This window comes from Echinops telfairi, unplaced genomic scaffold, assembly GCF_000313985.2.
Source record: "Echinops telfairi isolate 266 unplaced genomic scaffold, ASM31398v2 ScPeMD7_2565;HRSCAF=3150, whole genome shotgun sequence".
NCBI classification, from domain to species: Eukaryota; Metazoa; Chordata; class Mammalia; order Afrosoricida; family Tenrecidae; genus Echinops; species Echinops telfairi.
The window spans coordinates 12,273,554-12,287,554 of NW_022106463.1; the positions used below are offsets into that span (position 1 = coordinate 12,273,554).

Here is a 14,001-nt window from a genome sequence, read left to right on the forward strand (position 1 = left end):
TAGGGCCGGGAGCGGGAGCATCACAGAATGCCTGGTTGTTAGAACAAAGTGTTGTTGCATTGAGGGAGGGCTTGAGCAGAGGCCCAAAGTCCGTCCATTACCTCAGTGTATTGCCATATAAATATATGTACACACGCCAATACCTCTATTTGTAGGAATTAATATATTTACCTACGCACACACTGATGTTTATACCTGTCGCCATAGCTTTGCTTACTAGATCTCTCCTCTGTTTCCTTTTACCCTCCTCCTGTCCCGCCATCATGCTCAACCTTCTTCTGTCTCTTCGTAATTCCCCTCCGCTAGATTGCTGTTGCTCCAGTGCCCCCAGGATCTCTACTACATCCTCCTGGTTGTTGATTTTAATTCCCTGGTTGTTCCCATGTCTATGCTGTTGTTTGCTCACCCCTCCCTTCCCCCGCCTCTGTTAATCTTTCGGAGATTTTTCTATATCTGATGACATTTGCTTACGACTTCTGGATGTATTCTAATTTTACTTTCTCATAACTAAAGCTAATGTACTTGGAATTGATTTTAGCATAGAAATAAGCTATTCCAATAAGACAATTATTTGATTAAAAACAATCTTTTTCCCTTTTGACCTAATGATGTCCATGCATTTCAGAGTAAAACTGCACTCCATAGAACTCTCAGTGGCTCATTTTTCAGCCTTTCTCTGGCCTTCACCCTCCAACCTTTGGTGGCTGAAGGCTTAACTGCCTGTCACCCAGGGACTGTCCTTAGGGACCCACACATCAAAGGGTGAGTGCGTCCTGTCACTCCTCTGGCTCACTTGCTGTGTCAGGAGTCAACTTCCCAGAGAGACTGAAGGGCCTGTTCTGAGACTGAAAACATGATAAAATTAGGATGGGAACATCTCACTGGCTGGTGTGTAAGTCTCTCTTTCCTGATGTTCATGTACAGTTTAGCAGCCAAAGCCTCTGCTTCAGGGAACTTACTAAAACGCATGGTCAGCAGCACAAGGGCTTGCTGTTGTGGTTCTTCTGAGACTGGCCACTCTCATGTCATCATGTAACAAGGTTGTATTTGTGCGCCGTCTGGGTGTCTGTCTGCTCCAAGGAGCAGGCAGTAATGATTGCTGTACAGTAGCTTTGTGTCTCAGAGTTTGAAAATTGTCATGAAGTCTGGATTCTTTCGCTTTCTGTTTTTCAACTGGGTTCTGGCTGCTTTGTGATTAATGCTGCGTGCTGTGAAGGGACACAGTGCACAAAGTGCAACTGTAGAGTTTTTAAAGAGTAGATGTAAACTGTCACAGTTCACCAAAATGACATTCTCTTTTCAGCAGCTGGTCTGTCGGTTCTTGGTCACTTGAAGTTCTTGAAATCGAAGACTGTGAGGTCAGGGCTTTGAGTTGCCCTTTGTTCTGCAGACCACTGGGCTTACCAAGATGGTAAGGGGCTAAGGGAAAAGCTGCAGTGTCTGCAGTGATTTCTACTTGTTAACAGCTCATCCTGCTTCCTCCTGTAATTCATGTTTTCATAAACATTCTACTTGGTCATGTGCAAAGAAGTGAACAGTGTACCCTTCTGGGAATAGGGGTTAAATTTTAAAGCATTTATCTAACTCATGTCATGTGTTCTGAGTGTTCTCTTTCCTGAACCATGATAATAGAGAGTGATAAGATTGCAAATGTCCACGAACTGTGGGGAGATAAGTTCACTGTACCCTGTTTCCCCGAAAATAAGACAGTGTCTTATATTAATTTTTGCTCTCAAAGACGCGCTAGGTCTTATTTTCAGGGGATGTCTTATTTTTCCATGAAGAAGAATATGATACACATTTATTGTTTATTGTTTTATTAAAAGAGACCTTGCATTTCCTGTCTGCTCTGGCTGTGCCGCGGCCAAAAGTGAGCTGTGCAGCAGCACCCACCGCTACAGTCCAGAGTCCAGAGTTATGGTAGCTTACGAGGGGCCTTATTTTCGGAGAGGCCTTATTTTGCGGGGGATGCCTTATATTTCAGCGAGAGGCAAAACTAAGTAGGTCTTATTTTCAGGGGTGTCTTACTTTCAGGGAAGCAGGGTAGTAAAAGAAGTATTACATGTTTGAGATACCATGTAATCAGTGAGGAAGTGAACCTAGACAGGATGGGGTGATTGCTCAGCCCTAGGTTAGACATTAGTAGGACACTGGACCTTGCGTCAAATCCTTGGGAAATCTCAGTTCCCCAAGAAGCTCATCCGGCCCCTCCTTTCACACTCTGAACTGCATGGTAACTTTTTGTTTTTTTAATTATTTTATTGGGGGCTTTTACAAAACTCATCACAATCCACCCATACATCCATTGTGACAATTACATTTGTACATATGTTGCATTCATCATTTTCAAAACATTTTCTTTCTACTTGAGAACTACAAGGTAACTTGCTGAACCAGAATTTGTGGGATGTTTCAGGATGCAGTGGCCCTTGAGGACGTGGCTGTGGACTTTTCCCAGGAAGAGTGGGCCTTGCTGGATCTTTCCCAGAGGAAACTCTACAGAGACGTGATGATGGAAACCATCAGAAACCTGGCCTCTGTAGGTATGGATGGCTTCTTTTTAAAAGTCACCTTCTCTGGGACCACATGTGGCATACCCGTTGTTGGTGCTCCACAGTGTGGGCCCAGTGATGAGAGGACATTGATAAATGGGACAAGTGTAGTATGTGCCCTTTGGAGCATCGTGTTATAGCTTCTCCATGAATGTAGACTCTGTGTGTTACAGGGATATCTTATTTCAATTGTGACTGAGAGCCTTGTTTCTTCTAATGTTGTACACTCAGAGAGATATTTGTGGTCTGAGCATTGCATTGAGACTTACTATGTCTGTCACATGTTTGACAAGATAAATTACATCTCCCCACACTCTGGACACCTTGACTAACAAATCTTGCCTCAGTGTCAGGGAAGTGTTCCTTGCTCGTTGCTGCCTTCCCCATGATAGGTCTTTCTCCATGAGCAGCAGGTCAGCCACGCACATTTGATGTCCCAGAGTAGCCAGAGGAAGAGCCGAGGAGAGGCAGGTAGCACCTGTCCAGCACCGCCGTGCTGAGGGCTGCAGGAGGGAAGAAGCTCTGAAGGACCAGGCTGCAGGAGGGAATGAGATGTGAAGACGTCCGTGTGAACTTGTCTCTTTGGGTCGAGCACACGCCCTTCACAGAGACTGAGCTTGCTTCTCGGACCGTGTCCGTCCCGGCACCGCAGTGCTCACAGAGAAGGTGGCCCTCACTCCTCTCTTCGTGGTCCGTGGGGATTGTGTCTACTTTGTTCTTCCTTTGCATTCCAGTTGTCAGTTTCAGTCGTCATGGCACTGCCTCCTGTGGAGTTGCTCTTTGACCGTGGTCTAAGTCCTGAAACAGGAAAATGTATTAAAATCTTTTTTCTCACAGCAACCTGTTCCGTCTGAGTAATGCCTTTGCTCTTTGCTTTACTTTTAACCTTCACTTAAATCATGGTTTCAGTGTCTCAAAACCTGGATGATGGAGAAAAGCTGTCCAAGGAAAATACACTAGTACAATTCATGAAAAATGAAACCTCGTCCTCTCTGTTAGGATCAATCTCTGCATTGGGTGTCACTGAGGATCAGAATAAAGACCAGACTGCATCTGTGAGGTGAGTGCCACTCACTTGAGATAGCACAGTGTTGCAGAAGAGAGTTTGAAAATGGTATCATGGCATTGAAATGCTTTTATCAGAGAAAGTCTTTAAAAAGTTAGTGGTAAATGGAAACGTAACCTAATTTTGTAAGACTTTTTAGTATCCCCTCATATACAAATGTGTTAGGCCAGATTAACCTTAGAGAGAAATCCAGAGACATTCATTATGTGTAAGAAAGAGCTTTATATCAAGAATTGATTGTTTATCAAGGAAACAGCTCAGCCCAATCCAACTCAAGTCCTTAAATATGTTTGTGGTCCATAAACCCCTCTTCCTCGGGAGTGGGCAGTAGAGAAACAAATCAGAGATGGAGAGTCAATGTTGCTTGACCTCTGCCTCATGGTACTGAGCACTCAAAGGCACTTAGTGGGGCATACCTTTTCCTACCTTGTTTGCAGGCATTTCCTATATGTACCCATTTAACAGAACCAATTTAGTGGTTGAAGGCAGTGAGCTTACAAACACTCTCTATTCACACTTACCAATAATCATTTCTATAACATGTTATATCAATAACAATAATTAGAAGAAATCAGCATAATGTATATACTCGTGTATAAGTTGAGTTTTTCGGCACGTTTTTTGCTGTTATCAGCCTGATGCATCACCACTATGCCACCTGGTGGGGATTTTCAGCACATTTTTAATGCCGTTTTTGTGGTAAAATTAGGTGCCTTGGCTGATACTCGGGTCAGCTTATACTTCAGTATATACAGTAATCCTTGTACACCTAGATCCTAAACTCAATTCTTAAAACAGTCAAATTCAATCTTTTCTCATCTAAAGTCCCCCATTCATATGCAGTATGGCCTTATGCCTCCGGCTGCATCAAGCCTGGGCCAAACCTTCAGTCAACCATTTTGACTAAGCAGGATGGCCCCAGAAAAATTGATGGGGCAATTTTGGCCCCTGAGCTGAAAATCCACATTAATCACATTCATTTTCACCCTTTCAGACAGGCATAACTAAAGATAACTTTAAAGACTCCAAACCTTCACTTTGACCTTTCCAGAAAACAACCCAGTGAATAGTGTGGCCCTATCTCACCTCTTCCTAAACAACGAAAAAAATGTACCATAAGGCAGAGTTCAGGCAAGCATGCACTGTTCATTTTCATGATTTGTTTCTGTAGTACCCCACCCCCAGGTACCATTTGTGTTAGGCTGGGTGAACTAGAGACACAAATCTAGAAACATTCATATATGTGTAAGAAAGAGCTTTCTATCAAGAATTAATATTATTATCAAGGAAACATCCCAGCCTAGTACCGCTCAAGTCTGTAAGTCCGATACTAGTCCAAAAGCCCCTCTTCAGACTCACACAACCACATGCAGAATGCAGGAAGATCACAAGCCTTTGGGTGCAAAGTTGTCTGGATCTAATGACGGTGTTTCTGGCAGCAGTCAGGGTCATCCAGCAGGAGAGTGAAGGCAGAGAGGGAGAGCGTGAGGGTTCCAGGGTCCTGCAGGTTAAACTGTACCCCTGCACGTTTATATATCTTGACCTGAAATTTTGTAACTACCACAGTATATAAACAAGAAGACTTGCATGCATTGTAACCCTTATGGTGCACGAATCTCAAACCTGTTACTGGTAGGTGTATTTTGACTGGTGACTTTGCCATTTTGTCAGTTAAGTATGTGAAATACTGAATAATTAAATCATATTTTGCTTATACACAATTAGAAATCACCAAAGTGTAGAAATAGAATAGTGGTAGCATCTTCGTCAGATGATTTAATCTGAAACGTGAAATAATTCAAGGTAAAAAAGATAGCATGTTTACTGGGTGTAGTAGTGTTGAAACTAACAAATATATATTTAACTTGCTTGTTTTAACAGACAGCATATGATAGAGAATGTCAGTGAAGTTGATGAAGACTATCAGTGTGGACAGGCCTTCAGCTGGATTCTAGATCTCTCTGTGCTCAGAAGAACTCCTATAGAAGCCTATTCTTCATCATGCCTTCAGTATCGAAAATCCTCCATGAATCATTCATCACTTACACATCATATCAGCTCTCACTTTGAATATGGTACATATCAAGATAAGGGATGTGAAGAAGTCTCCATTTGGTCTTCTTACCCCAGGACACTAGTGCAGACTTTTACTGGAAAGAAACCCTATGAATGTAAAGAATGTGGCATAGCTTTTCGCTATCCCTCTCACCTCCGTACACATATGAGAAGTCACAATGGAGAAAGGCCTTATGAATGTAAGGAATGTGGGAAATCCTTTCTTCGGTCTTCAGGCCTTATTGAACATATGAGAAATCACAGTGGAGAGAGGCCTTATGAATGCAAGGAATGTGGGAAAGCCTTTGTTCGGTCTTCATCCCTCAATAGTCATATGAGAACTCACAGTGGAGAGAAGCCATATGTATGTAGAGAATGTGGGAAAGCCTTTAGTGTGTCCTCAAATGTCATTCAACATATGATAATTCACAGTGGAGAAAGGCCTTATAAATGTAAAGAATGTGGCAGAGCCTTTTCTCATTATTCATCCCTCATCAGACACAGGAGAATTCACAGTGGAGAGAGGCCCTATGAGTGTAAGGAATGTGGAAAAGCCTTTTCTCATTATTCATCCCTCAACAGACACAAGAGAGTTCACAGTGGAGAGAGGCCCTATGAGTGTAAGGAATGCGGCAAAACCTTTCGTTGGTCCTCAGACATCTCTATGCACAAATACACTTGCAGTAAAGAGAAGTCTTAAGGATGGTTTTCCACATACTGATGCTTCAGATTAAAAATTCCTTGAAGTCTCTCCTAAGAGAAAACATCTCAGAGAGTAAGAAGGCAACAGAAATGGAAAGAAGGGATCATGAAAATTTGTGCATTTGGGAAAACTAACAGTTTCATTGTAAGTATACAAAGTATACATCTGTCTTAAAAAGTGGCTAATTCTTCAGTCTCATGAGCAGCTGTGCTGGTGTGTACTTTCTCGGTTCTTGCTAAATTTACTTCAGCTTTTTGTATCACAGGTAAGGATTTAGGGAGCAGTCTTGAACATGAGTTTGTGTTTTTAAAATTTTAAGTTAAATTGCAATAAAATGTGCTGATCTTATATTTGGATTGAGAGTGGTTTTTGGCTAATTGGTTGTGCTTTGCTTCCATCCTTTCCACTTTTACCCACTGAAAAGTTAAGAATTTTACCCTTTGTAATTCTTTTAAAAAATCATTTTATTAGGTATTGTACATCTATCACAATCCTTACATACACACTTGCATCAAGCACATTTGTACATATGTTGCCATCATCATTTTCAAAACTTTTTTTTCTACTTAAGCCCTTGGTGTTAGCTCCTTCTTTTTTCCCTCCCTCTTCCACACTCCCTCCCTGATGAACCCTTGATAATTTATAAATTACTATTTTTTTTAATGTCTTACACTCACCAATGTCTCCCTTCACCCACTTTTCCACTTTTCTGTTGTCCATCTCCCTGGGAGGGGTTTATATGTACATCATTGTGATCAACACCCACCCACCCCACCCCCCCCAGCCCACTTTCCCCATACCCTTCTGGGATCATTACTGTCATTATTGTTTCCGAGGGGTTTATCTGTCCTGGACTACCTGTGTTTCCAGCTCTTATCTGTACCTGTGTGCATACTCTGGTCTACCCAGATTTGTAAAGTAGAATTGGGGTGGGTCATGATATTAGGGTGGAGGAATCATTAAAGAACTAGAGGAAAGTTGTGTTTCATTGGTTCTATACTACACTGACTGGCTTGTCTCTTCCTTGTGACCCTTTTGTAAGGGGATGTCCAGTTTACATAGGGCTTTGGGTCTCCACTCCGCACTCCTTCTCATTCACATTGATAAGATTTTTTGTTCTGGGTCTTTGTTGTCTGTTACATGATTCCATCGACACCTCATGATCACACAGGCTGGTGTGCTTCTTCTATGTGGACGTTGTTGCTTCTCAGCTAGATGGCTATTTGTTTATCTTCAAGCCTTTAAGACCCCAGATGCTATTATCTTTTTATAACTGGGCACCATCAGCTTTCTTCACCACATTTGCTTATGCACCCATTTTGTCTTTAGTGATCATGTCTAGAAGGTGAGCATCATGGACGGCCAGATTATAAGAACAAAGTGTCCTTGCATTGAGGGAATACTTGAGTAGCGGCCCGATGTCCGTCTGATACCTTAATACTTAACATATAAATAGATGAACATAGACTTTTAACTCTATCGTTATATATAAACATATTTACATATGTGCATGCTTATATTTAGAACTTTATAAATGTCCTTTGCCTCCCAGTCCTTTCCTTTGTTTCCTTTTCCTTTCCCTTTCCTCTTTTTCCACAATCATGTTAGGCCTTCATTTGGGTTTCAGTAATTCCCCTGTGTAATTAATTCTTAAGTCCTCATGGGCAGGAGCATTTTGAGGCTCTTCAAGTATCTTGTATTGTCTACTACTTTAGATCCATTGATCGTTATCACCTTAAATTATTATAATTTTGAATTTGATGCTGCTCTGTGCCACAGTGTTTAGCTGAGGCATCCTGTACTCTGCTCCTCTTATGCACTAATCTTGCAATTCTGGTAGAATTCATGAACAAACCATTGCAGCTTCCCTTCAGAAGTTAAAAATTAACCCACTTCCAATCAAAAGACAGTATTCACTAAACAGTACCTGCAGCTGGGGGTGAATGCAACTGATGGTGTGACTTAAGCCTGTTCTCTGCCCTAATGGCTACTTTATATATTCTAAAAGGTACAGTAGTTTATTATTTCATACAGTTAGTACTTCAGCAAGAATATCAAGAATAGTAAAACGTACACAAAACTAGATTGTTTTAAGAAAAATTTAAAATACTAAGAAGTATTAATACCTACCTCAAAAATCAAGTTGTTCAATGTGTTTGTATATTGCTTCTTGATAGACCACACTTGCAAAATTCACTCTTGTGTGAACATCATTGATCAACTGTGATTTATCCTGAACCATCTTTTCACTGTAGGAGTAGGATCCCATTCCTTTAGAAGTAGGCCAGTTAGATAATAGTTACTGTGTTTGCTATATTGAAAACAGGTAACTTCTCCGAACACAATACGTTGATCTTTGAAAAAGTTCTTTCCACTTCTCCTGAACTTAGAGCTTGAACCCATTGCCTCTGACCACATCTTGTAAAGGTCATGCAGTATATCCACCTCTCCAGTTGTGGAGGCACCAAGAAAGTCTCTGGAAGATAGGTTGGGGATCTGGGGGGCTTTTACCATTTTCTGACCAGTGGCTCTCATAGAGAGGAGGTTTGAGGGTAACTTCTGTCTTTTGTAGGTCAGCTTTCTTTTCATCAATCAGAACAGCTGGGAAGGCTGGGGTGGGCTTAGGTGGGATACTCGGGGAGCTGACTGAGCAAATTTCTGGGTATTCCTGCAAAAGCATAAAGCCTGTAAATATGGGACTTTGGACTATGTCCCTTATCAGAAAAGCTCCAACTGCAAAATGGCATTGTATTCTAAAGATGTGCCTGGAAGCCAGCATTTTCTGCTCACCCAGGGGTATTGAGGCCAAGCCGTATTACAGAAAAACACGTGTTTTTTTCTCCCTCAGGGAGTCTAGCTGGAGGCACAGTTTAGCCCAGTTCTTAAGGACACCATTCGAAAGAGTCACTCTGGGCCTTGTGGGAGACTGATTTTGTCCCATAATTGCATGACCTGGGGGATCCTGTTGCCCATTTAGTCTCTCCTGGACATGCCCCCAAGATGTTAGGATGCCTTACTGGTTTCTCAAAAGGAATGGTGGCATGGTGATATCACAAAGGCTGAACAAGCAGACAGGAATCAGCACAGCAGGTTTATTGAGCAGTGAGTTAGGAGACACTGGGGACAGTCCCCCAGTGGGATTATGCTACAGAAAGGCAAAAGTAGTGAGACTCTGCCCAGAGCTCACAGGGACTTTTTATCTGTCCGGCAGGGGCCTTTGTGCTCAGGTTTGGGGTTTTAAAAAAAAAAAAAGGCTGTTGTCGCAGGTTGAGTAGCAGGTAAACATTGGCCCCTTTGGGCTGCGACCCAACTATTTCCTCACTTGGCAAGGTCCTGGGTGTTCAGGTTTACAGCCTCCGTGTTTTTGGTACCTGGTGACTCATCAGTCAGACTTATCTTGTGGCTTTCCTTGTCCTCTTCAGTTGCCTCTTGCATAGAGAGGCACAGACAGTCTCCTCCAGACAGCCTGCAGGAGCCCAGCTTCACCTCCCCCCACCCTCTAGACCCAGTTACTGGTGCCTCAGCATAGGCCTAGAATAAGGGGGGGGTGTGTGTCTTAAGGTCCTGACTGTGTGCTCACCTAGGTTTCCAGGAGATGTGGGCCACAATTGGCTCAGTCAGAAATTCATAGTCTATAAATGTCCCAAGCTCAGGCAGGAGGTCAGAGAAATTGGGGGCCTGGGATGTTTGTAAGAGTAAATAGCACAGTGAACTTTGCCCTGTGTAACCTGAGCACAAAGGCTGAGTTCCTTTATGAGTTAGAAATTAATGTAATTCTTATTGAAATGATTTAAATAAAGGGGGTTATTAAATATGTTCATAGTGGAATAAGTGAAGAGCGAGTTAAGCGTTAATAAAATTTGTAGTATGGTTTTCTTTGGCCTCCCTAGCAGTAAGAGTTAAACAAAATGAATAACTTGTGATTTAACAAGACAAGAGTGCTTGTTAAAGAGTAACCAAACTAAACTTATAATTTTGGGTCTCATAGAAAACCAAGGTAAATTGTTCCATTGTGCAGTTAGCATTTGAATTGGAAGGACCAGGCTTTTGTAATAACAATAGTATTGAAGAAAGAAGAACCAGGTGTTCAGAATTTAAGGTCTGGCATTTTTCCCTCCTCCAGATTTGGGTTTTATGATTTACAGTCCTTGGGTCACACAAACTAGTGGACTTCTTCCAAGTGGACTTAGTTGACAGTGCCCTTAGGGCATTGCTTGTTTCAAGACACAGACTCTTCTTTTTGATAACTAGGCACCATCTGATTTCTTCACAACCTAGTTCCTTTGATTTAGTTCTTTTTCTGACTGTGAGAAGAGAGTGTGCTTTCTCTCTCTTTGGTCTCTTTAGGAAAACTTCCAGTGTTTCATGTTTACCATGATGTACTTGAAGGGTTTTTTGCAGATGCCCTTATCAGGATAAGGAAGTTCACGTATTTTCTATAGTATGCTGAAATAAAATCAGAAATACATGTTGAGATTTTGAAATATTTATTTTCCTCATCAGTTGAGATGATTATATGCTCCTCCTATTTTGGTTTGTTTGTTTTTTTGTTTTAGAGGTACACATTTTAAAATCTTACACCAATACTGTCTTCCAGGGATAAACCTTGCTTGATGATACTGTATCCTTTTAATAAGTTGTTAATTTTTCCTTTATGAATTTTTACATCTGCTAACCTCCTTTCATGCAGGGCTGTGGTTTTATTTCTTGCATATCCCAAGTTTCTGGCTATTTCCAATAATAATTTCTACATCAAAACCATCGAGAGTCCGAGGAGTGTGTGCAGTCCCACTCTGGAACACATGGGGGTAGTGAGGGGTTGAAAAGGTCTGGATTTCCCTGTCTCTGTCTGCTTGTGGTCTCGGGTCACTGCTGTTCTCATGAAATGAATCAGATTATTTTATGTTATTCAGTCTTGTAAGAGTTAGTGTAGAATTGGTATTAGTCTCCCTCAAGTATCACATAGAATTCACCAGTAATTCATTTGGACTTGTCTTAGTCTGCGTAGCCTAAAGAAACAAATTCAGTGCTTGTTTTGGCAGCACATATACTAACATTAGAAACAAATTCATAGACACTCATGTGTATAAGAGCTTATATACAAGAGCAATTGAATATTGAGAAAATGTTCCAGTCCAGTCCAGATCAAGTCCATAAGTTCGATATTAGCCTATATGCCTGATATCAATCTATAAAGTCCTTTCATACTCATGAAACACATGCAATGACGCGCTGAATGCAGGAAGATCATACGTCAGTAGATAGGAAGTCTAGTGGATCCAGTGGTGGTATAAGCATCTGCTGGTAGGGGTGTCCACGTGGCTTCTCCAGCTCAGGGCACCAGGGCAGTTCCATGTGTCTTGTCAGTAGAGCATCTCTGATATACAGTGAACCCTCGCCACTTCGTGCTTCGACTTCCGCGGCTTCACTCTATCGCGGTTTTTGTGTAACAGCGCATGCTCTGTCATTATTGCCACTGATTGGCTCATACTGTACACGCTTGATGCCATAAATAATATAATAAATAATAAATGATAATTGTAACGTCCAAAATGTTTTACTGTATTTTCCCTTTTTCGTTTAATAAATTGGGTAATACGAGTGTAATGGTGACTAAAGGGTGTTTTTTCATGTCCTCTATGCTCTAACTACGAAAATATTTGATTTACAAATAAGGAATCCTACTTCGCGGAATTTCATTGATCACGGTAGGGTCTAGAACCGATTAACCGCGATAAACGAGGATTCACTGTACTTTATTATGCCAGCCTGGCCGATAAATACAAGTAGGATTAACTGAAGGGCGGAGAGATAATGGCTCAGTGAGCCTCACCTTTCTTGTCTCTTGCTCTTTGATCATCCGACCAGTGTGTGGCTGCCTTGCTCGTTCTTTGCCTCAATTTATAGGCTACACTACCTGTGGTATGCCTAGCCTGTGGACTGTGTCTCTGTAAGTTGAGGTCCCTTTAAGGCATTTCTGGAGCTGGGGACTGGCAGTTGGGACTGGTGGTTAGTTGACAGTTGGTGATCTGCCTTGTGATTGGCTGCTGTGCTGAGATAGCCTCACTCTATAAATAGAGGGCGATCTGGCAGCAGAGAGAGGAGAAGGACTGCTAGTCTCTCACAACTCTGAGCCATTTGTAGTGCTTATAATTTAACTGTTCATTTCTTATATTATATTTATCTGTATATAATTTAACAGTTCATTTCTTGTTATATATCTAATTATCTTTATAAATAAATATATTTAATTATCAGCAATTTGGTTTTATCTCTCTAGAGAACCCTGTCTAACACAATCTCCAAGGCAGTGAGCAGAGAGAGAGTTTCCCCGCCTCCGAGGAGGAATACAGGAATTCCCAGAAGCCTCTGGAGAAGGCCATGCTGACACAGAGGCCTCATTGGCTATATCCTGATTGACAGTCTCAACTCCACCCCTGCACTCTTAATCTTCAAAACGACACCAGATTATGTAAATTCATAAACATAGTGTTTTTCCTATGATTCCCTTATTATCCTTCCAATGGTTTCAGGATCTGTAGTGATATCCTGCTTCTTCCTTGTATAAGAGATTTGCCCCGTCTCACTTTTAATCTGTGTCTGACATGGTAAAGGTCAATTCCATCCAACTCTTTCAAAGATCAAGTTTTTTGTTTCATTGAATTTCTCTATGATTGTGGTAGTTACATAATCTGTCGTCAATTTGAGGCTTACAAGTGAAGGGGTAGAGTTTAGCCTGTCAATCTGGTTGCAGCTTGATGCCCTCATTTGGAGGAGCTAAGGAAATAAATAGCTCGCTGGAGGGGGGGCACTGACTCATTCCTTCAAAGCATACTTGCTGACAAGACACATGGGGTTACACTAGAGCCCTGGAGCTGAAGGAGCCACGTGGAGACCCCTACCAGCGCTGAGATGCCTCTACCACCACTGGATCCACAAGACTTCCCACCCATTGGCCTGTGATCTTCCTGCATTTGGTTTCGTTGTATGTCTTTCACGAGTCTGAAGAAGATTTTATAGATTGGTATTGGACATATGGACTAATATTGGACTTGGCCTGTACTGGGCTGGGATGTTTTCTTAATATACAATTACTCTTTACTTAAAGCTCCTTTTTGTATGAGTGTCTGTGAATTTGTTTCTCTAGTCTACCCAGACTAACTCAATGATCTTCCTGTTTTCAGTTTCACATGCCTCCCTTGCTGTCACTGTTTTCGCCATTCTGCTTGCTTTTGTTTCATTCTGTTCTGTTTCTAGGTTCTTGAGGACAAGAGCTTAAGTCACGTCTTTAGACCTTTCCTTTGCTCTGATGTGTGCATTTATATACTTATATATTTCCCTTTGGGCACTGACAACCAAGCAATTCCTTTAATCAAATATTTCATTATGTCTAAGTAGTAGCCAGGACCATAGCACCAATCTTAATCCACCAACTTAATGCTGTTCCATTTACATCTGTGTACACTTAATTGTAAATTGTATCTGCCTTCATCAGTTATTTGTTTTCTTCAGGATGCTTTTGAATTTGATACATGCTGGTGATCGTGGCTCTGGTCTACCCATATTGCCACGTATGTGTGCTCCTGTTGCATGAATGTACCTACCTATTGCAGATCTGCTTGCAT

The 14,001-nt window shown here is 41.6% G+C and overlaps 2 protein-coding genes across 2 annotated transcripts in view; both read left to right on the plus strand.

Moving 5' to 3' along the window:
* Window positions 1–6,724, plus strand: part of LOC123522138 (zinc finger protein 564-like) — a 131,917-nt gene extending 125,193 nt beyond the window's left edge. Inside the window, exons 7-9 of the mRNA XM_045294004.1 lie at window positions 2,417–2,543; window positions 3,462–3,612; window positions 5,500–6,724. Of these exons, the coding sequence (XP_045149939.1) occupies window positions 2,417–2,543; window positions 3,462–3,612; window positions 5,500–6,373 (1,152 nt within the window). The 3' untranslated portion in view covers window positions 6,374–6,724. The remainder of the gene's footprint in view (window positions 1–2,416; window positions 2,544–3,461; window positions 3,613–5,499) is intronic.
* Window positions 1–14,001, plus strand: part of LOC123522126 (zinc finger protein 239-like) — a 56,137-nt gene that overhangs the window by 8,452 nt on the left and 33,684 nt on the right. The gene's annotated exons all lie outside the window — the stretch shown is intronic.